The sequence below is a fragment of the Melozone crissalis genome, unplaced genomic scaffold (assembly GCF_028551555.1).
Source record: "Melozone crissalis strain CALT ecotype California unplaced genomic scaffold, PUWL_Pcris_2 ptg000038l_1, whole genome shotgun sequence".
NCBI lineage: Eukaryota > Metazoa > Chordata > Aves > Passeriformes > Passerellidae > Melozone > Melozone crissalis.
Window position 1 is genome coordinate 4282213 of NW_026535816.1, and position 23847 is coordinate 4306059.

Here is a 23847-nt window from a genome sequence, read left to right on the forward strand (position 1 = left end):
TAAATTGGCTAAGAAAAATAGTGAACTAAAGGATATGAATTCTCTTAGTTTGTCAAAAGAAAACTATCACTCTAATTTTATTATTTTTGACTTTCTACTAATTAAAGTGTTTTCAATATGCCAGATCTTTTGATTATTTTTAAATAGTAATGAACTGCTTGCAGATTACCATTTACCCCAAATAATTATTCAGTGATTTAGATAATTAAATGGAGCTTCTGAACTTTTAGAACCACTCATGAATCCCATCCTTTTTATTCCAATAAAACTCTACTGCAAGCCAAAGAAAACAAACGTTTATGTGAGTCAAGAGTAACAGATGTTGATGATTAGGTTCCATTCCATCACTAAAATCTTTAAAATAGCTTTTATTTATCAATGTCTTCCATGTTCATTTTGCTTTTCTAGTTCTCCACAAGCAGCCAAGAGAAGTGTGCCTTTGTTTGCTGGAACTTGGAAGAATTGCAGCAAGGTAGGTGAAAATATTCAGAGACTGTTGAAATATTTGCATTCTTGACAGCAGGGGCTATTGACAGACATATTAAATCAGCACATCTCAAGATGACTTTTGTGCTCATTAGGTTCAAACAGAATGTTTGTCTTGATGTCACTCTTGAGGGCAGTTGTTAGCAAATATTTCAAAATATCTGTACCTCAATGAAGATATTTGTAGGCTACCCTTCTATTAGGAGAGGAAGGGATTTTTTTTCTATAAAGCTTTGAGCCATTTCTCCTTCTAAAGTCAGATCTCTCTATAAACAACTGCAATTTAATGAGGTTTACTGGTAATAAGGTGATCTTTACTAGATCTAAATCTGACCAAGATGATTTTAGCTGTGCTGGACCTTCAGTACATTGTATTGTCATCTTTGACATCAAAACAAAGACTTTTACTAAGCAATCAAAATTACAGTAACTAGAATCTGATTTTCCCCCCTTTTTGCAGATGTAGATTTAACCAGCATAGTGCATAGGATTTACTGAAAAATCCATGAGCAGCACCACTGCTGCCCAGTCTTGCATGTAAATTGAAGTTGCATTCACTGATGTGTGTAAAGTTGTAGTACCTTGCTATTCAGATAGTTTCATTAATTTCAGAAGAATTCCTGTGGTAACAATCAAGGTGAGGGAGACCCTTGTTTATTCCTAGTTTAAGAACTAGTATTGGCTGTATTAAAATTGCATCATGTGTATTCATATTTTGTGAAGGAACTCACATGGAAAACTATAAATTTGTCTCATCGTCCAGTTTCAGAAAAACCCTTGCTGTCAGTGGAAGCTTGCATAGGAACAGCAAGGATCAAAAAAATAGTGATTTCAGGTTTTCACTTATTTTGTTATCTCTAGAACTTGTGTTCAAATGGCAAATTTTTTTAACTGCCCAAAAAGAAGAAAGTATGCAGGTGCATAATGAAATGAAAATTAATGAATCTTAATTTACCTGAGCAAACAAACTGTGCTTTCAAGACCAGCTTGGAAATAGACCTGGCAGCACCCAAAGCCCCTGTGCCTGGGGCAGAGCTGTCAGGGCTCTCTGCCCCAGTGGTTACTCTATAGTACCCTAATTCCTCAGGTAGGGAGTGTTGGATCCTGCTAAACTTGCTTGAGTTAATCTCGTTTTGCAGTGAGATTCGATGTCTCTATAGATCTACAAGGGAACGAAAATAGAATCTTATCCTTTATATTTGTCTTAAGCTTCCATATCTCGGATGCTTTCTGTTCCAGACATGGAAAGAAGTACTGAACAAATAAATAAGCCATGCTTTCATTTATTATGCATATCTGTCCCTTTACCTTTAAAATATTTGTATTGTATTTTTTATTTATAATGCATTAATATTGCCATATATCATTAATTATTATTTTATATATTGTGTTTCCGTTTCTGTATTTATGTTTCTTTATTTTAATTTTATTCATAGCTTAGGGGTCAAATAACATCTGTCTACTTTTCCCTGTTCTATTATCTCTTCAAAACCAAACTAATCCCCCTTTATAATCTTGTACACTTCCAAGGTACACAGAACCTGAACTGGAATGTCAGGTTAATACAATTTAAAACCAAATATTTGATGCCTGTTTTGCCTGAGCTGTGGTAAACTAGAACTGTATGGGAAAGGAGAATTGATAATTGCCTTCTTAAAGTGTAGGAAAGAGCACATTAAAGGGAGGTTTCTGTGCTGCTTTAAACCAAATAGAAGCTAGATGGATGCTTTGTAGAGCAAGCTGGGTCTGTTGGCTGTGGTGGTGTTCACAGGGGTCCCAGGACAAGGGAAGAGATGAGAATCTTCACTCCATGTTTCAGAAGGCTGATTTAGTATTTTATGATATGTATTATATTAAAAGAAAATTATATATTAGAACTATACTAAAGAATAGAAGAAAAGATTTCATCAGAAGGCTTGAAAAGAATAGAAAAGAATGACATGATAAAATCTTGTGACTGCTCAGAAAGTCTGAGGTGGCTGGACTGTGATTGGCCATTAATTAGAAACAACCACATGAAGCTAATCAAAGATGCACCTGTTGCATTCCACAGTAACAGATAATCAATGTTCACATTTCATTTCTGAGGCCTCTCAGCTTCTCAGGAGAAAAATCCTAGCAAAAAGATTTTTCATAAAATATGTCTGTGACAGTTGGCAGGCTTAGGGATCTGCTTTCCAGAACAGGAGCTCTGGAGATCTTTGAAAATGTGCCTCAGTCTGCTTTTAAAGAGCAAAAAGTGTCAGAGACACTGAGTAATTTTGGAAGCAGAGAGATATGTTCAAAGTGCCTTACTCATCACGAGGACTCAGCTTTTGGCATGCTTTGCCCAGCTAGATCACTGTTAGTCCTCAGGTGTGTAACTCCCCAAAGTCACCCCAAGCTTTTTTATTTAATGCAAAAGGACTTGTGATTGAGGCACAAGTGAGGAAGAATGAGGATTGCTTGAGGAGGAGTTACATTGAGCTCTGTTCTGCTCAACTTGTATTCAAAAGATACTCTCTGAGGAGGGGAGCCAGGTGATACTTTACCTTTGCTTTAGCAATGCCTTTAGCACGTTATCTCCCCTTAGACAAATCAGGGACAGATGGTCTTGATGGATGGACTGCACAGTGAGTGGGAAACTGGTGTGACCACTTGGCTCAAAGAGGGGCAGTTCAAAGATATTAATAAAGATGCAATTGCCTGATAAATTATCCTGAATTTCTGCTTGTTATGAAAACAAAGTTCTGGGATCGTCTGCAAAGCTTCAATAGTTAAAATGAGGTCTTGTGTCACTGGCAGATGTTATGTGGATACAGTTATAAATACATAAATACAGATTTATGAGGGAGGGAAGTGTCCTACAGGGTGCATTTGACCTCTGAAAATGCACAGACTATTGCAGTGGGTTGCACAGGTCCAACCATCTCCTAAGTATTTGAAAGGCAGAGATCATACAGTGGAAAACACCTAAATTATTTTTTCTGCACAAGGGATGAAGTTCTTGGGTTACTGTTAAACCCTGCAGGGTTAAACAACCCTCACAGGTCTTTTGGAATTACTGTTGAGCAATTTCAAGGTCTTTCTGCTATTGTATTCAATTTTTCCTTGATAAAAGTGGAAAGTGGTGCTCTAAGAAGCCTAACAGAGATCATGTTACAGTGCACTGCTGCTTCATGTGGAGTTGCAAGAAGCCAGGCTAGAAAGGAGCAGAAAAGGAAATGCTCAGCATACCTTCCTGGCATTTGCACCTCTACCTCTCTCAGAAAAGATGTGGCTTTTTACAATTTCAGCTTTCCAGCAACTTTACTTCAGGTTCATACAGCATGTGGGGGAAAAAAGTGTGTGTGTTTGTTTGATCATTGGTTTTATTTTTCAGCTGTTCATCAGAGGAATTCAGAATACTGGAAGTACAGGAAACTTTAAAAATCTGTCACAAAGACAAAATCTAGAAACTATGAAAAGTAGTGGAAGCAAAGAGGGAACATTTCTTACAGTGGAAGAGTTTTATTTGATGAGTAAGGCTGTGTGCTGAAGTAGGCTTAGAGCCCAGTGGGAATTCCATGATTTACAGCCTGTCAGCATCTGCAGACGGACAGGAAGTAAACAGATTGTATATAAGTGCTTGCCTCAACGTTGGCTGACTTTTCATTACACACACTGCACCAGTCAGAAGCCAATACAAGCACAGATTTGGTTCTTGCTTTGCTTTCTATTAATTTGCTAGGCATTAGTGAGACTAAATTAAACTACCAATGCAAAAAGCTAGTATGTGTGCTTATATCTTTTCTCTGTACACTTCTAAGATCATTATGGCATTTAGCTTTAATTTTCATGGTATGTATTTGTTAATGCTCAATATTTTAGTGTCCAGGTCTTTTTTCTAGATAAGTCAGTATTGTTCTGCATTTGGACTATGGACTTTTCTGCTGCAGAAAAAAATAGAATTTCATTTGTACAAGTAGTTTGCTATGAGAAGTCCACCTGGTGTGATAACTTTTCCAAGCTGAAGTCATTCTCTGAAAAAGGAACTCTGGTGTGGTATTTGCTGGGTCTCCAGGATGAAGGAGGAATTGAGAATTTGACTCTTATGTTTTTAGAAGGTTAATTTATTATTTTATGTACTTACATTAAAGAATGCTGTACTAAAACTATACCAAAGAATAGAGAAAGGATACAGAAAGCTTAATGAGATACTAATTAAAACTCATGACTGACTCAGAGTCTCAACACACCTGGACTGTGGTTGGTCATTAAGTAAAAACCATTCACATGAAACTAATCAAACATTCACCTGTTGGACAAACAATCTCCAACCACCATTCCAAAGCAGCAAAACAGGGAGAAGCGAATCGCATAATTATTGTTTTCATTTTTCTCTGAGGCTTCCCAGCTTCCCAGGAGAAGAAATCCTGGCAAAGGGATTTTCCAGAAAATATGACAGTGACGCTCTGGGTGTTTTTCTGGGGTTTGTTCAGTGTTGGCAGATTAAAAAACCCCAAAAACCAGAAGGGGATTATTGGTAATTAGAAAAATGGGATGCACTTTTAGACTATTGACTTCTGTCCAAGCTCTGCTGCTTGCTGTGAGGTACTGACTCAGTCACTTGCCATGAAGCTTTCAGAAGATCTTTCAAAAGGAACCTCGCTCTTCAAGTGCTCTGGTTAGAGTTTTTCCATGAGGAATTGCATGTATTTTGTTCTAGCTGGAGCTACAAGTGTGTTGCCACTGCAAGCAGAGATCTGAAGGCTGTCTGTCAAAAATCAATTAGTAGAAACCCTCACCACTTCTGAAGAGTAGTGGCCATGTCTCAGTTTACTTATCCATAAATTCAGTGCAATAGCTGAAACCAGGAAAGCCCTTAATCCCTTTGCATTTGTGGTTCTTCAGAAAATACTAACACAAAATATAAGTTGTTAAGTAATTTGAAAAGATGCTGTTTGGAAAGAAAAAAAATAAGATAGGAAAAAAGTGCAAATGTACTGAACTTGACCATGCCTTGCATGGTATTGCAATTTTTGAGGTCTTGTTTTGTTCATAAATTATTCACCAACATATATTATATCAGACAGAGAAGCTGAAAAAGTACCTTTATTTCCTCTAATTCTGCTTAACTGAGAGACTGCATTTAAATTTTTTTCTGTTAATTTGAAATTATGGCAGTATGGGTTGGTGTATTTCAAACATGTCTATTAGTGTGTGTGTCATTCTGTTATTGTACACAAAGTAGAAATTCTTTCCACTGTTTTGTTGTAAAATATGTAATACTTTATATGGACTGGTAATTTATTATTTGCATGTTTCCAAAAGGTGTGGGGTGGAACCTCCTGGATTAATAAAATTGGAAAAAGAGATTGAACAAGAGGAAACACTTTCAGCTCCCCTTCCATCTCCTTCACCATCACCCACAAAGTCTCCTGGGAAAAAGAGCACAGGGAAACTGTTGGATGATGCTGTAAGTTGTGGGGGGAAGCTTCTTCCTGCCTTTTTGGTTCTGATGTGCCCTCACTTGCAAAACACACACAAGCCTGAGCTTAACATCTCACTCTTTTAAATATTTGTAGACTTAGAGTTATTTGCTTTTTGACCACAATTATTTATGTCTGAAGCTTAGAAGAAAAAGTCACACTGTGTAGGAGCCCTGCAGCTTAGCTTAGCTTTGTGCTTATGGCCACATTCCCTTCTTATTACTGCTTTACTCCTTATTCACCAACTCCCCCTTGGTGCTTTGTCTGAGGAAGGACTGAGTCAGGACAAGATTTGGCTCATACTGACTTGTACTGAATGTTAACAAACACTTCTGAGATATTTCAGCCTAATTTTTATGCTGTTCTGCATGATTCTCACATAGTAAAAAACAAGCATTGTTTTCCTCATTGTTAGAATCTTGCTTTGAATTTCATTAAATTGTTGCAGCATGTTGTACGTTCATGTTTCTGGTGCAAACCCAAGGGGTTCATTTGAAATAGCTGGAATCAGATGAAAAGGACACATTTTGAGCCCATGAAGAGGTTAAACTGGAAAAGTACAAACCTAGCCTGTAAAAAGAAGCAGTTGCCATAGTAACTACTACATTGCAAGGTAGATGTGCCACCTGGGAGTTACAGAGCACTTCTTGAAAAATCCATGTGCCACTTTCCTGTTACAAAGAGCAGATGGAATATAATGTTCCTTCATTTTATTGAAACACTTTTTAAAAAAAATTTGATGACTATAATTACATTTAAAATTCTCTGGTTTGTATTTCTTCCTTAACTTTGCAAAAGCACTTGTGTTTCAACAGAACTGAGAAAGAACAGTTATGTGTAGAAGGAGGCTGGTGACTGCATATCATGTAGAAATTGAACAGAGAGAATGTAGGTTTTCTCTAACCACCTCCTTTAATTTAGAAAGCAGTATGGATAGAAACAGAATGGAATTCGTCCAGCTAGAGTCCTGACCTGCACTGCCCCAGACACACCATAAAATAGCAGCAGTTTCTCATATAGTCCAGACTTAAAATAAAATAGAATATAATTCCTCCCTCTGCTTCCTTATTTGATTTCCAAATTCCACTCAATACTTCTGTGTCCTTTGGGACAGTAAGGCAACGGAACCTGCAACAGCAGGATCAGCAGTGAAGATCTTATTATCCTCTGTTCTACACCAGAGTAGGTTTGTGGCTCTCACTCTCCACAGGCAGAAGATGGGTCTGTTTTGGTCTTATATTGTTCAAAACAACCTTGATCTTGTTTGGGCCCAGTGACTCTGGGTTTTTTATTCCTTATATGAGCTCTGGTGGACAAAGCATTAAGTTCCTGCTGCCCATTTTCAGCTGTCAGGGTGGTAATGCCAAAGGATATTTATTGTGTCAGGAATCCCTCATTATTGAACAGCATTCAGAGGGCCATGGCCAAAAAGCTCCCTAAGCACGATTCCAGGCTTGGTTCCACCTTCCAAGAAATGCAGGAATACACCTTTTTCATCCCCAGCAAGCTGCGCTTGGATTTAAGTCATCAGCCACTGATTTCATGTAAATTATTCCTATTGTACATTAACTATCTAAATAGTTTCTAATAGTTTCTAATTCTCCAGAAATTGAGGCTAAGTCTCATCCATGTTGATAAAAATAATTTGAGTAACTGATCTCAAAATTCAAAACTTTATTCATTCAAACTGAGGACAACTCATCTGATACTTGAGAAATACTTCTTGTGTGTAAAATACATGTAGAATTCCTCTGTTAAGTGTTATTTTAGTTATTTTTCTTCATAAAAATATTATGCCCTGATTAAAAATAAATAAGTCTTAAGAATACTTATAAAAAGTGTTTGTACTTAGCCTCCACAGGGTAATGAAGTTATTCAGATAAAGGCATTGAACCATTTCAGAAATAATTGGAAAGTCTTTAAATCACTCAACAGGGTTAGTTTCAAAAGTATAGAAGCAATAATTGGTTGCCTTTTAAGTTCTTTTTGGCTTATTTAACATACTATAATTTAATTCTTAAAACAAATCTGAAAAACATTTGTACTTCACAAGCCTTATCTATTCATGATAAACAAAACACTCATTGGAGTGCTACAGCTTTGGCCAAGCATTTTTTCTTTTTATGAAACAATTTAAGCCTTTAATTTGTTAGCTATTCTGAAAATTTCCTTTCCTGGGCCTCAGACCATTTTTACAGGCCTTGGTTTACAAACTGGATATGAAAATGTCTTTGGAATATTGTTTGAAATGGACAGACATCTACAAGTTCCTCTGGCATTTTGCATTGTTTCATGCTGACATACTAAGTGTGTATTTTGTCCAAGAAAACCACAGAATATGGAAATGCAGCACTAATTCCTGCTGTTCCTATGCACAAATGCAATTTGAATGTCAAGGAAGAGTTCCACAGCCAGACCTGCTCTTTTGGTATTGATGCCTTTGCTGCTCTGCCATCATTGAAGAGTACAAAATGTGCTTTTACTGAATGTCACTGTCTTTGGTAGCACATGCCAGAGCAAGGAGGCCAAAGTCAAGCTGATGCAGCTAATAACATGCAGGAAGGAGGTTTTCATCTGTTTTTTCTCAGCCCTTATTTTTTGGGGTTATGGAGTTAAGTTTGGCAATGATAGTGTTCTTGAGGGCCCTTTAAATTAACTTTGATTGAACCAGCCCTAACAAGGAGATCATCAAATGGCACATGGAACTACTGGGGAGTGTCTTGGCATTCATTTTTAATCATGTCGCAGTATTTTCTGTATGCTTTTTCCCTAAGGTGTTTGAGCACAGTTTTAAAGAGGTGGAGCCTCTTAAAGGAAAGGAAGATTCCTCAGCTTTTTATATATTTAGGAGGCAGGATGCATCTTATGAATCTTCATTTTGCCTGTTAGCTGTATTAGCACTTTGAACTGATTCATCATAAAATACTGAGAATACACTCACAAAAGTTTGTGCTAAACTTCATGAAACAAACGGCTTGACTTCAGATAAAGAGTGCAGATTTGATGCTGGCCTGTGGAACATTTTTAACTCAGCTACTAAATCATTGCTATTGGAAGCACCACAGGGTTACAGAAGCATCTGGGGTTACAGAAATGTTAAGCAAAACCAAGAAAAATACCATCAATTAAGACTACATAAAATGATACATTATGACAAGTGTCTTATTGAGTATTTTGCTATCCTTGCTATTTTAAACAGTTCCTATTAATGACTTCTTGTTTTATAGGTGAAACACATTTCTGAAGATCCACCTTGTAAATGCCCTACCAAGTTCTGTGTGGAGCGTCTTTCACAGGGAAGATACAGAGTTGGAGAGAAGATCCTTTTTATTAGGGTAAAGATTTTATTTTCACTTCTTTATTTTTAATTTACTTTGACTTTACTGCTACCTTCCACTTTGAAAATTACATCACTGATTAACAGGAAAAAATATTTTCTGGTTAACCAGCACTGACTCTTTTTTATGACACTGTTGGAGAATAAATAACCTACAGGGTGTTAACTGGCCCAAGGGATTATTAATGTGATAAATATCCTTCTGACTTTAGGTCATTGAATTTGCTCTCTCTTTAATCAATTGCAACTAAATGAAAAGTCTTCAGAAATAGACCTGGTGACTTCTCAGTTTGGCTTGAAAGAATATCCGCTGCCTTAAAACAGCCTTTCTCCCAGTCTGTTTTGACTGATACTATTTAACAGGTCAGGAAAGAGATCAAAGGCTTCATGATCATTGAATTGCCAGGTCATGACTAAGATATATTGCTGAAGCAGCACGAGCGAACCATTAAAATCCATAGTATGTCGTTTGATTAACAGGTATTTCCAAACCCAGAGCTGTATTTCAAACTTTGTATGCAGATTATTAACTCCCACAGCACAAAGTTAATCAGTATCAATATTTGCCAGCATTATTATATGGCTGAATTTAGCACATCTATACTTTCAAAGATTAATTCTTCTGATCCACTTAAATCTTCTCTATGTATGGTTATGGTAATAATAATTGAAAATATGGTCATCTTGTTATTCTGTAGTTGTGTGTTAATCTGATTTCTACTACACTTCTTCCCATCTTCCTCTCCACATGCACTGTTCCTGAGTCATGACAAAATGATAGGTCTTGCTCTCCAATAACTGTTATCCCTGTTGTGCTAAAGGCACATAACTGTGACCTGATAAAACTGAGCACTTGTAAACAGAAGAAGTCAGAGGGATCCCTTCTTATCTGCAGAAGTCAAGTTCCTGGTTCAACAAAATACCAGAGCTATTATTCAGGCAGAAACTTCAGCTTAACATAGCTTACAGCGAAGTCAGTGAAGCCAGATAAGGGTTTGGGTTTTCTCAGGAGTGTGAAGTTGGGAACATGGAAAGTATTGTGCTGAATAAGTACTGAGAGCTCCTGATTAATTCAGTAATAGGTCATAAAGAAGAAGAAATAATGGATTTATTAAATCTCAGATAGTTTGAGATTCAACATGCTAGTATAAAGGATTAATAGCTTTTCTGGTTCATAGCCAGTAAGAGACTTTTTTTAATTCTGCAGTATATTTAGGTAATAGCTTTATTACTATTTTCATACCACATTGAAGAAGGTAATGATTGTTAACCAAAGACCTCAGTATTTGGCATAGTTTAACATTTACATTTTCTTCCTTTTGGTTTTCATTTTAAAAACATTATCAAAGTATTTTTAATATTTTTGTTTTGAGAAACTTGAGTTCTGCCAGAATGGTGAGTGTCAAATTCCCTTTTGCTAGCTTCTTTATTATTCAATCTAGTCCAAGCCAGATTTCATTCCAAGTTTGCAAACAAAAATCCCTTTTCGTATCACACTGCTGCATTCCAAGTTGAATTGTGCAAAAAAATAACAGTAATACAGATTAGGTATTAAACAGCAGTGTTAAAGATAATTTCTACAAAACTTATATCAATGGAAATTTGCCATGCATTTCAGTGCGAACAAGTTCATTTTCCTAGGTTTTAAAAGGCAGTTGTCTTTTGTTTCTGGTTGGTTTGAACTTCATTTGGAACACTTCACTGGATCACAGTAAGTTTTTACTCTTCACTCTACATGTTCTTGAGCACATAACCAGATGTATTAGCCTTTCTTTGGAATCCTTTGGGCAGTTGTGAAAAAGCACATTCAGGGTGTGGAGCTGATTTTTAATTTTGATGGTATTTGGCATCCTCCCTATTTGATGCCATGAGGTGGCTCCTCCTGGGCTGTATGTTCTTTACACAGCATGACACAAATAAATAAACCAAATAAATGCCATTTGTTTCCAGCCCAATGGGCTCTAGTTGGGTTGAGGTCAACACTTTCATTGTTTTAAGATGGCTTAGTACATCCACTGCTGCATTAGCCTATTAGCTTTATCCAGTAACCTCTATAGAATTTAAAACCTCTATCATTTCAGTAATGCCATGTGATAGGAGTTAACTCGTATTAATTGATGGCCAAGATTAATTTTTCAGAAATTATTTAATAACATCTGTAATTTTTTTTTCTAATTCTGCAAGTTCTGTTAGGGAAAAACAAAACCAGCATTCAAACCAGAAGAGAAAGTATCCCAAGTTCTTCTTTTTATTAATTCATATCTATATATCACATAAGTGAACAAGGAATAGCAAAGCAAAATAAACATGGCAGAGCATAGATTTCATGCAAAAAAATCACAGAAACAATGTACATGTGTCAATTTAAAGTAATTCTGAGGAAAGGAAATCCTTTGGAATATGTAGCAAAAAATGGTCCCATTAAAATTAGAGTATTTTTTTCTTTTAACATGGGAAAATATTTAAATTCCTAATAGAAGTTTTAAATCCATTAATTAAGGGAAAATACAAAACTTCATAAAAACAGGAAGATACTTAAATCTCCTGATAAAATTGCAGGTTTTTATGCATGAAGTATTTCCATAATGCATAAACTGAATGTGATTTAGATAATGGTGTGATGGCTTAGATGTTAAAAATTTATTTTCAATAAAAATTTACCTGCTTGTAGATTCTTTTTCCTTCCTTCCAAGTAGGAACAATTCTAAGTTCCACTTCCATACAAAATATGAAAGACATGTTTTAAATTAATGGATTATATTTAATAAGTTGAAATACATTACCAGCTTAAAATGCAACCAGTTTCAATGTTAAATTGAACCATTGGTTTAGAGTTAGCAGGATCTCTGTATGTGTGCAAAATACAATTAATCATTTGCTTTTCTTCTCTCCTACCATCCTACCATTCTGCCTTAATCTTTCAGAATGGAACTGAATGAATAAGCCTGTTTTTAAAAATAAGGAATAACAAGTCATGAAAACTTGTACGAAGTTTATAAATTGGGAAAGAGAGTCACAGAGTTTTAAGTGCTTGCTTCTTGCAGAAGGCAGCAAAGTAGAGATTTTTGTAGTCAGAAATGTCGGTCACACCTTTGCAAAAAGGACTTCTTAAACAGGTTCAGTGACAAGAATTCTGTTTTCAATGCTCTCATGTTGCATTGGAAATGCATTAGTATGAAAATTCCCACAAGCTGACCAGCTCCTCTCAGAAAGATCTGTATTTTGGTCCATACCTCTGTGACATTCAAATTGTTGGGAAATTGTCTCTAGTGCAGCTGGAGTCCCACTGGATGATGTAATGGCTCCTGGTTTTAAAGCTTCTGATTTTTCCTGTGACATTTAGATGTTCTCTCTCTTGCAGCCCAGTTGATAAGGATGTGATTGCTCTTAAATATTTGACCTTGTATCCTTAATAATTAATATCATGTAACATTGTTTTGCTGTAGTAATAATAAAATGTTTATTTAATACTTTCTTCTTCTAAATCCCAGGAAAGGGGAGGTGTTATTTACCTGCTACAGCATCTATGTAGAAACTTTATTTTCAGATTCACTAATATATGTATAATATATATGGTTTTGTGTATATATATATATATATATCAGTCAGTCTAGTATGCACTATTGCCTCTTCCTGGTGAGAAAAATGTATTTTTGTATAAATATAGAAGTGCATTTTACTCAAAACCATCCAGGTAGGGATGATGTATCATATACCATAGAGGAACTGGAAAGAAGGAGAAATAGAAAGCAGATTGATTATACAGATCTCAAGACTCAGATGCTTTGCTCTGCCTTTCCAGTTCAAATGCATCAGTTATACTCACAGCTTTTGTATGGTGTGTTTCTGTCTTTTGTTTTTCCTTCAGCATAATTTTCCTAGCTTTTTTTGTCTTCCTTATTCCAAAGATTTTCACAGTTGTTCTCCTTTTCCCAGGCCTATTCATTTCCAACCTGTGAAAGAGTTTATGTTTTTAGTAGTGAAAATCCTTTCCTGAGCTTTATCCGTAAGAAATAACTTTCCAGGGTGTTTAAAATGTCACAATCATGGGCACATCAGGAGTTTTAATTACCCTGACTCCAAAGGAGATACAGTGGGATGCCTGGGGTCTTGTGAGTGAATTCTGGAAACATCTCTTGGGCCTCAGGACAGCAACAATCATTGGTCTCTGGGCTCCTTATCTTCTTTGTGTTCGTAGCCAGCTGCAGTGATTCCCAACTGGAGACTGCAAGAGAGCTGGGGAAAGGCATGTCTGAAGTGCAGCCCCAGTGCATGCCCACATACAAGGTGGCTTTGGGGGCCTTTCAGCTGGACACTTCTTCACTCTGTGCCAGTTCCTCTCCTACAGCTTTACAGTCACAGAAAAGATGACATTTCAGTCTCACTTGTGCTACTGAAGGTGGAATTCTTCTCAGCCTTCTCAGGTTTCATTTATTGTTAACACAAAAAAAAAAAAAAAAAAAAAAAAGTCCTTAAAGGGCCAGTAAAATTCACTCCACAAGACTCAGAAGCTCTTGGACAAACAGAGATCCTGGAGTGTCAGTGGGGTGGCTGCCATTGAGTGCTGCCTGTCAGGAAATCCATTTTGTTCTGTAGTCTGTCATTAATCTCTTGAGATTAGACAGAGCTCTGCCCTGCCCCAGCTTAAGTTGCAGCTTGCTTGTTCTTTTAGTTACCCTTTCTCTCCTGCCTCTGCCTTTATTCTTTATTTTTTCCCCTTCCTGCCTGCAGCTTTTCTTGTTTAGGCCTGGATGCCTCCATGGAGCCAGAAGCCCATGGACTTTTCACTTTGTACCTGATGGTGCTGGTTTTGCACTCAGTAAAAAGCAGCTACAGCTCCACTATCTGGTCCTTTGGAGAACTGACATCTTTAGTTAAATAGTTGACTGATTCTCACTGAGAGTTATCCAAACCCATAAAGTATGAGAAATTAAATACTTCTTTTTTTTTTTTTTGCTCCTCTTGATTTAATTTTCTACCTTTTTCCACTGACATGGTGCATTTTTGCAGCCGTTTGTGTTAATTTAGTGTCTAGAACTTTGAAAGGGTTCATCAGAAACTTCTTTACAAAAAACTCTTTGTAAATCAAATTATTAGCTCCTAATTTAATGGTACACTGTTGAAATTCCTCCTTTTTACTTTCCCCCAATGAAGTTCTTGTTAGACTTGGTGGAATGTTTTTATAGAATATATCTTTGATGCAATATTCAGATTCAGTGGAACTGACAGGCTGTGCAATAGCTCTGCAGTTTTTCTCACCAGTTTAGACTGGTTTGCCTCAGTGATCTCCTTCTGTGGACAATCAAATACTGTGTCTTCTTTAATTCCAAGTGTCTCCCTCTATGTGTTATTGCACAGTGAGAACTCCATTTGGAGATAAGAAACATTTTCAGCAAATCATATTGTGCTTTTTTAGGGTGTGATGCATCTTCAAGAAGAGTAACATTCTAGTTCTTGAAATTACTCATACACCTGTGGTCATTTTCTGCCATAGTATTTATAATTTAGGTTTTAGAACTGAAGTTATAACAATATTACATTACCTAAAATTAGTAGAAAGAGAATTCTCAGGAGGAGGCTAGGACAGAGTATTCTGAAGCTTTGTGTCTAGAAGCATCACCCTAAAATTCATCTGATTTCCTTAGCTTTTGTAAATAATACTGAAATGATGTTAAGTAATTTTTATATTTGCATTAAGGTTTTATGATCCATGGAATCATAGAATGGTTTGGTTTGGAAGGGACCCTTAGAGGTCATCCAGTCCAACAGGGTTATCTTCAACTAGACCAGGCTGCTCACCCATCCAGCCTGGCCTTGGATGTTTCCAGGGATGGGACATTATTGTATTTGTGTTGCCCTCAGATGAAGTGATGAATCTGACTCCATGTCCTCAGAAGGTTAATTTATTATTTTATAATAAATAAAATAATAATAATATACTATATTATATTAAAGAATACTATACTAAACTATACTAAAGAGTACAGAAAGGATACTTACAGAAGGCTAAAAAGATAATAATGAAAGCTTGTGACTCTTTCCAGGGTCCTGACACAGCTTGGCCTCGATTGACCAAAGAGCCAAAACAACTCACAGGAAACCAATGAAACAATCACCTGTGGGTAAACAATCTCCAAACACATTCCAAGGCAGCACAACACAGGAGAAGCAAATGAGATAATTATTGTTTCCCTTTTTCTCTGAGGCTTCTCAGCTTCCCAGGAGAAAAATCCTGGATGAAGGGATTTTTTGGAAAATATGACGGTGACAGGACATCCACAATCTCTGGATTGTGCCATGACCTGTGCCATGACCTCACCACCCTTGTTGTAAAACACTTCTTCATTATATATAAAATAAATCAACTCTCCCGTCAGTTTAGAACCATTACCCCTTGCCCTGTCTTGTCACATAAGGAGTTTTTATGTCACAGCAAAAGGAAAATTGCTGCTTCCTCTGCTGTGGTTACTGCCTTTGACAGTCTTGCTTTTCTCAACCTTTAACATAACTCCATGTTAGTTTAACATGAACTTTAGTGTATTTGAGAGTAATTATTTATTCATGTGGAGAGATGTTTATAACATCTCTCTGGCAAATGCATAACCATGATAACATTCTGTCTCATTTTAAATAAGTTTTACTAATCTCAAAGATTTTTTAAATATGAGGGAAATGGGTTCCTGCCTCTGTGTCAAAGTTTTTCATGTGTTAGACTACCTGTAAAGGAACTGATTTCTACCTCATCTGTGTTCTGCCCCTGCAACCCCCCATCTTAAATCCTTCCTGTTCCTGAATTTTTAATTTTTATTTTTCCTTTTGAATGAAGATATCAAGGAATATTTGATCTCTCCACACTTAATTTCGATCTGGAGCCCAGACTCAGTTTTGACTCTTTCCAAGAGAATGGCGATGGATCTGGGCCGTGCAGGAGGTTCTGGTGTGGCAGGGAGGTCCAAAGACAGGTGCAGCCAGGGCATTTGGGCTTGGCAACCAACTGATGGCTTCCTGGCCTGTTCTGCTGGTGTGATTTTACATGGAGCATATCAACAGGCCACTTAAAGGTGGCCCAGCTAAGCCACAAAATGAGTTTCTATTAGAATTTATTTCTTTTTAACTGACACAGATATTTAACCTTTTGATAACATTCAGCATGTTGCTTTCCCTAGAAGATATTTGAGCTCGACTAAACTGGTATTGCTTTAGGTTCCAAAATACCTCCTGCTTTCCATCAAAGGAACACATGAAAAATTGTTGAAGCAGTTATTGGTTTTATAGCTCAGGTTTTGCATCCCATATCAGACCTGAGATACCTGTTACCATTAGCTAGCCTATTATCAACTCAGTTAAACTAATATAGCTCACTTATTTTCAGACACTGTAGTTGAAGAGAATACTTAAATATTGTTTTGAACAATAAATTGAATTCTTTATATGATAGGGTTTAAAAATTCCTAACCTAAAATGTTTCTCAATCAAAATGTATGTATTTTAAATGTATTTTAGATATTTTTAATTTTTCTTTTTAAATGTATTTCTCCTGCGTCTAAGGTGTAGAACTATAGTAGTATTCAGAACTCAGTGTAGCACTTTCAGACGCAGCTCATGTAAATCAAGTAAAATGGTAGGCTGAAAAAAACTCAGTTTTTCAGAAAATTCAGTGGTGCTCATGCAAATTTCTTTTACTTAACAACTTCCTCATGATTTAGTGACAGGCAAGAGGGAGAAGGAAAATTTAGCATTTCATAAGGGTACAAAGAACCTGTTTCTGTTTCATTCTCTCCTCTCCACCCCACTTTCTCCAAGTATTGGCAAGCCAAAGAATGATATCATGGTGATTTCATGCTGAAAGTGTACATTGTTCTCATCTCTCTCCTTCTCTTTTGAGTGGTGGGATTTTTTTTTTTTCTGTTTTGTTTTTAAATTTAATAGTGTTTGCAAAAGACACTACAGTAAGTCCTACTTAACAATTCTTAGCAATTCTGGACATAACTCAGATTGTGAAGGAGGCCATGAAAGCCTGATCTGCCTGTATTGATAATTGTGTATAATTTTGTCACAGATTCAGCCATAATGTAGCTAATTTACTAAGGGTTACAATAATTTTACACTAATTTTTAAAATACATTTCCAACTTAGGAAAAGTAATAGCAAAGGGAATGGGGTTTTGTTCAGGGTTTTTTTATCAGCTATTATCATTTTAGTATTCAGTCTTGACCTAGCCCTGAGTCCCTTGCAAATAGCACCAAAAAAAATCAAATCTCTGAGAAGTAAAGCTGCTTCTCAGCGCTTCAGGAAATCCCATCAGTACAAAAATCAGTACACAGCTCAGAGCTTTATGCTGTGTACCATGGTGTCTGTGGCATGAAATCTTTGCTGTAGGAAATGTGGAGATCAGGTGTTTGATTCAGGTCTGGCACTGTGTATAAATGTATATCTAAAAGGGTCAGCAGTGAGGAGTTCTTGAAGCCAAGACTCTGGCTGTATTTGACTTCAAGCCATCAAGTAATTTTTTGCAGATTCTAGTGAATATGAATGTATTGACATTTAATACTTCAGGAATTTTTATGTAATATTCCCTTTTTGTTAATACTGAAGTAGAGAGTCCAATCCAAAAACTAAGAGTATCTTGATGAACAAAGATTATATTGATGTGAAAATAGACATAATTACATTTTACTCTATGATCTTCACATTCATGTTTCTTTAACTGTTCAAAATTCATAATAACTGCTTAGGAGATACTTTGAGAGGAAAGTTACATGGAAAGAATTTCTCAGCACTGGTGCTTAGCATTAGCAAAGCTTGTCTAAGGGAAAGATCTCTGGAGTTTTATCTCCATTTAGAGCTACTGTGTGGGGCTATCCATGATTGAAATAGAACTAAAAGTTAACAATTAGTTAACTAAAAATTAGTTTTTACTTTCAAGATTAACATAATAACAGAAACTTTAAAAAGCAAAGTCATTTTAGAACAAAAGCTAATACTATCTTAATTGATTCTCCAGTCTGAAGAAGGTTTGTTTTACAACACACATTCATTTTGCTTTATTCATATTATAGAAATGGAAAAATGTTATGAAGATCTATTATGATCTACCAACTTAACACATATGTTTTCATTTAGGAACTCTTGTGTGCTTTGTACCCCATCTTACCTGTGCACAGGGTACTTCATGTATTTTATGTGAGTGTGTTTGTGTGAACATAGTTATTCATGGGTGCATACAAGTGCACATGGGCCACACTACTATCTGGGAAACCACAGTCCTTTAACTAAAAATTTAAAAATTCAGGTGATGTCAACTCAAAATACATCAAGGAGGATTAATATGTTAACTGGGTAATTTTTAGTCATCCAGGTGAATTAAAAGGGAGAACTGTACCCTTTAAGTATGGCTGATGCAAGAAGGAAATGTTGATTTAACCTTCTCTGTTTTCGCCCCGAGTTTGAAATATTCATGTCTGCTAATTTTGAATCTAGTCAAACTGTTTTGCAGAAGAAATGCTCTATAATAAAAAGTATCTATTAAACTACATATAGGGAGAGACACTGTGAAGACATCAGTGCCCAAAGATTCTGTAGAAATTACTTTCCTCGGTGCCAGTTGGGAAACTGGTTCCTCAATAAAAATGGAATAAATCTTTAAAGATTTAGCAGACCTGTAGACAGACAAGTGAAATTTTTAGAAACTGCAGCAGTGGTTCCTAGTCAGGTCTGTGTTTAGAAAATGAAGTAGATAAAATTTTGGATACACAGGGTTTCTTAAATGTTCAGATGGAGCATGGAGCCTCTTCTGTGATAACCTGAAAATAGGAGGAGAGGTAAGGTTAAAAAAGAATCTTGCCTTCGCATGGATTAGGATGTGGCCAGGGCACACCCTCCAGGTGTGGAACACAGGAAGCACTGTCTGCTGCACAGTTCAGGTGTAGCAGCAATGAACAACAGACAGTATTTGAGAAGGCATTTCACTCAAGAATGTTTCCATTGCTTTTCCAGGCTTTACCAAAGCATCACCTGACCACCTTATCAAAGGAAAATCTATTATTCTGGCAGTAATGAAAAAGTGCATCTCTGAAAGAAGTTAAATCTAAGGATGAAGTATTGAAGGATGCAAGGATACTTGCATACTTCATGTGTACACACTGGATTTGTCTAAACACAGCTCTTCTTTTGGTTACATTTTTTAAAATGAGTTTTACATAATTCTTGCTATTGCAATCATGATTTAAAAGCATACATGCAATAGAAGCACTGCTTCTGTTCCTACTACGTGTGCTCACTGCCTTCCTGCCCTGAAATGCAGGACTAAATGTTGTAAAATTTATTCATGCTTCTGAGTGAGTGAAAAGTGGTTTGTGTTCTCTGAGATGAGAGTCGACATAGAGCCCAGCTATCCACAAATGAGCTCTGAGGAAAACACCTTTGCCAGGAATCCGTTCTAAATCAGAAACAAGTTTGCATATTAGAAGGGAAAGGACAGACACTCTGGGCTACTCTGTTAGAGTAATCAGTGTCTTTTTGGCAACTAGCACCTTCTCCCTTTCCAAGATCTTTGCCAGAACCTAGAACGATGTTTCTTCTGGTATTTGCAGAAAGATATAAAACTGATGAGTGCAAAGAGATCCAGCATGCTAGAATATATACAGCAGGGAATTTCCATGGGACTGAATTGAAGTGCTGTCAGGTTACAGCTAGCAGCTATCAAAACTAAACTGAATTACTAATACTAACTTGAAATAATTCATTCCTGTGTCAAGAGAGTTACCAGAGTCCTAAAATTATTAAATAGCCCACAGAAAAATAGCCCAATATGAAAAATCTGTGCATTTTTAAAGCCTGATTGCTTCTCCTTTTAACCCCATCAATTTTTTATCTTTAAAATTTCATGCCAAGGAAGTGTGGTTTTTTTGGTAACATTTACTGCACTTCAAATGGATTTCAGGGCTTGGCACCTGGTCAGCCACTCACAAGTGTCATGAAAGTACAGTAAACTTCTGGAAAGCATTCCAAAGATAAACTTGGAATTCCACAGAACAAAAGTGATAGTATTACCATGATTTTTCCTGGATCTGTCTCATGGAAAAGTGAGGATTATGAAAAAAGTTAGTATCAGATGTGCTGTCAAAGTAGGGCTGTGGAGAACAAGAAAATCAGTATTTTGTCTTTTATTGCTCAAATTTACCAAATTGGTGAATTCTGGCAGTTTCATGTCCATGTAAAATATCTTGTCTTGGGTCAAAGCACTTAAAAATTCAGCATTAACACACCAGACTAGATGAGACTGATTTCAGCTGAAATTTATTTTGTGCTAAACTGTTTAGAATAAAAGCCTGAATAAAAAAAAAGCCTGAATCACTTCATCATCTGAAGTGATTTATATGTGCACAGTTTAGGACAATAGTAAGATTAATGTGGCTGAGAAATAAAATACTTCTAATTTGTATGTTTGGTTATGTTCAGTATTAATAGAGTAGTAGTGTAAGGATATACATGTAGATCTGGCAAGGAGATTCAAAAAATGGGTGTAATGGCTGTGGGGAAGTAGTGATGTAGGGAATTAGTTAACTTCCATACCTGAAAGTCATACATTTTTCAAGCTGAAATGCCAATCCTTAATTTCTCTATGGCAATACAATTACAGAGCAAACCCATTTTAAGTTCAAATCTGTTAGAAATGTGCTTCAAGAAGATGGCAAGTGCTAATCTGGGCCCAGAAAGAAAAGGAAGAGGTGTGGCAAGAAAAGGTGGTGTCAGTGATACAGCCTGCAGCCATGTTGTCAAATGTTAACTTCTGCTCATGCTCTCCTCATAAATGCACTGCTTCACCTCTGACTTGCATTGGGATGGCTGTTTTTAGAAGCTGGGAGAGTGACAGGTGTGGATTTGCTGCTTTCGCACTGCAGCAAGAGTAAATTTTGTCCACTTGGTGTGCTAGTTTAAACTTTCCAGCCATTTTCACTCTTCTCCTGTTGATGAACTTGGTATGTAATTCCCAGTATTAATTATACTCTGGCCAAATGTGGCCCAAAGACTTCCATGCTAGTCAAGTCACTTGAGATCTGGTAGAGTTGAAATATGTAAAATACTACAGATGGCATTGGACTAGATGTGACTCTCTAGCAAAATATTTATGTGTATTTAGATCCATAGTCAAAACCAATGACTGCACTCTTGGATAAATAGTTTGCAATCTGCAATATCTTAATTTTATTTAAAGTTTTTCATTCCATTCAGATGATTTTCACTTTTTTAAACACATTAGTGTAGCTTTGGTTCATTTCTGACAGTGCTGGTTTCATGGATTTGCAGTGACATAATTTCATTCCAACTTTGTAACATCATGCCCCACAGACTCACACTGACATCATTTTGAAAACTTTGAGAGAATGCTTTGTACTATTTAAAGAAAATTAAGCCTAAGGATAAACATTATTGAAATTATGCCACCCCTGTTCTCCCCTCATAACCCAGTGTCAATTAGAAGGTGTTTTAATGAAACCCATGGAGTTAAATAAATTTATTGCAGGCCTGTTCATTTAAAAGAATAACCTCTAGTCTAAATTCAAGCAAGATCTAATAAAATAATCTGCCTCTAGATACTTTCCAAATGTAATTTTCTTGCTTTTGCATGTAGCTCTGTTGATTTAAAAACCAGGGCATGGAGGTAGGAGACAGTTTCCAGATTTCTGTGTAACTGTTTTCATCATTTTGGTGTTGCCTTTAACTGTTCATATATAAGGCTGGAAAACATACCTTGAGACTTTTCTGTTCTTTGCCTATTATATTTTATCTAAAAGCACATGGACTAGAGTTTCCAGCATAACTAGGAATCATAAAACAGAAGGAATCTGAGGCACTCTGTAGGCAGCCAACCAGAATCATGGGTTATCTGGGCTTTGCATGCATTTTCTGAAGTATTTTACAGAGTCCTGACACTTCTTATAAATGTAATTGGTATTGGTTGAAGGAACATTATCTGAATATTGCCACCTCACTGATATTTTTCTCTGAAAAATTTTCCCATTTTTCTGAAATAATTTTCCCATGAAAGCTTCTCCTCTTCCAGTAATGGGTCAAAGGAAGCAAGGTCCTGGGACCTTGGGTTTCTCAGATATTTCCTTCAATTTACATGAAACTATGAAGATTGCTCCTGTTTATAATGTGTCCTCTCTGTAAAGGCAAATTGAGCTGGAAATTGAGAACATAGTGTTGTTAAAAGATGTAAGGGGGGGTTTTTGTTGTTTTTTTGTTTGGTTGATTGATTTGGGTTTTTGGGTTTTTTTTTTTTGTATTGACATTAGAGTGAGGCCAAAGGACAATGTTAGCAGAGACGTGCTGGTGCTCAGGACTATGATGAGGAGATAATGGGGGAAAAGAGTGAAATATAATATACAAGTGATGCATTTTTCAAAGATAACTGCTCTACAAGTAAAAAAAAAATTGTTAATTACTGTCTGTTCACAAGACATACAACAAATAACGGAGCAAATACAGACTTACACACATTATTACCTTTAATCTTAAATGTTGGTCAGATCATGTTTTTAACCTTACCATGGTCCACCTACAGGCTTATGAAAGTACAGGGTTACAAATCTAGGAGAGCATTTCTCAAAAGAAGAAAAGGACATCAAGTTGAATGAAGCTGTAGAAGTGGAATTGTATAAGTATGAGGCAGGGGGGAAGTATTTTTCTTTTCTGAAGTCTTCTGCTCATTTTTTGTTCTTCCATCCATGTACTTGTCCTTCTTTAAAAGTACACATGATACAATCCAGGATAAAGAAAGAGTGGCATTGGTCCAGCATCCAGAGTTCCTCACTGCTTGTTACAAATGGAAGGGTGGTAGGTGCAGCTCATCGAGGGCAGGAGGTGGAGAAGCAACTGGAGGCCAAGCCTTCACACCGTGCTCCAGAACTTTCTGGAAGAGAGTCAGGCTAGAAAATCTCTTTCAGTATATTGGGAATTAATTTGCATTTCTTTAGAACTAGATGTAACTTAGGTTTTTGGGCAAATTAACCAAATCGATTTTAGGAATGTGAGTTAGCAGCTACTACTGCTCCACAACAAATGTCCATGTGCAGTGTTTCACCTTGATGTAAATGTTCACAATAGCTCCTACTGGACTGCCACTAAAATTGTACTGCAGCTCTTTGAGGAATATTGTGGCCTCAGAATACAGCCAGGAGATTGGAACAAGAGCAGCTCCCTGGTTTCTCCTTGCCTTTCTGGGGTACTGGACTGCTGTGGGGCACTTGTAAACATAAGGCTTGCGCTCCTCTCTGTTCCAATGCTGATTCCTTTGTGCTTCTGTTCCCTAGGAGGTTTTCATTTTCTCTCACCTGTAATCCAGACTTCAGTGGAGCTTGTGGGTTAGGTTATGGAAAGTACAGGAAATAAACATCCTGTAGATGGAGGAAAAGTAGGTGGCTTAAATGACTGAAGTATAACCCATGCTTGAAAACAATAGATGTATCTCATTTTATCTATTTAATTGGTGGTGCTATAAAAAAGGATTCTTGTAAGCAATATCCTCAATATGGCCACATTTTAATGAGTCTTTTTGTAGAGGATAGT

At 36.6% G+C, this 23847-nt stretch overlaps 1 protein-coding gene across 1 annotated transcript in view; it reads left to right on the plus strand.

Annotated features, from left to right (window-relative positions):
* Positions 1–23847, plus strand: part of GAS2 (growth arrest specific 2) — a 74440-nt gene that overhangs the window by 40829 nt on the left and 9764 nt on the right. The window contains exons 5-7 of the mRNA XM_054283639.1: positions 409–472; positions 5779–5923; positions 9164–9271. Of these exons, the coding sequence (XP_054139614.1) occupies positions 409–472; positions 5779–5923; positions 9164–9271 (317 nt within the window). The remainder of the gene's footprint in view (positions 1–408; positions 473–5778; positions 5924–9163; positions 9272–23847) is intronic.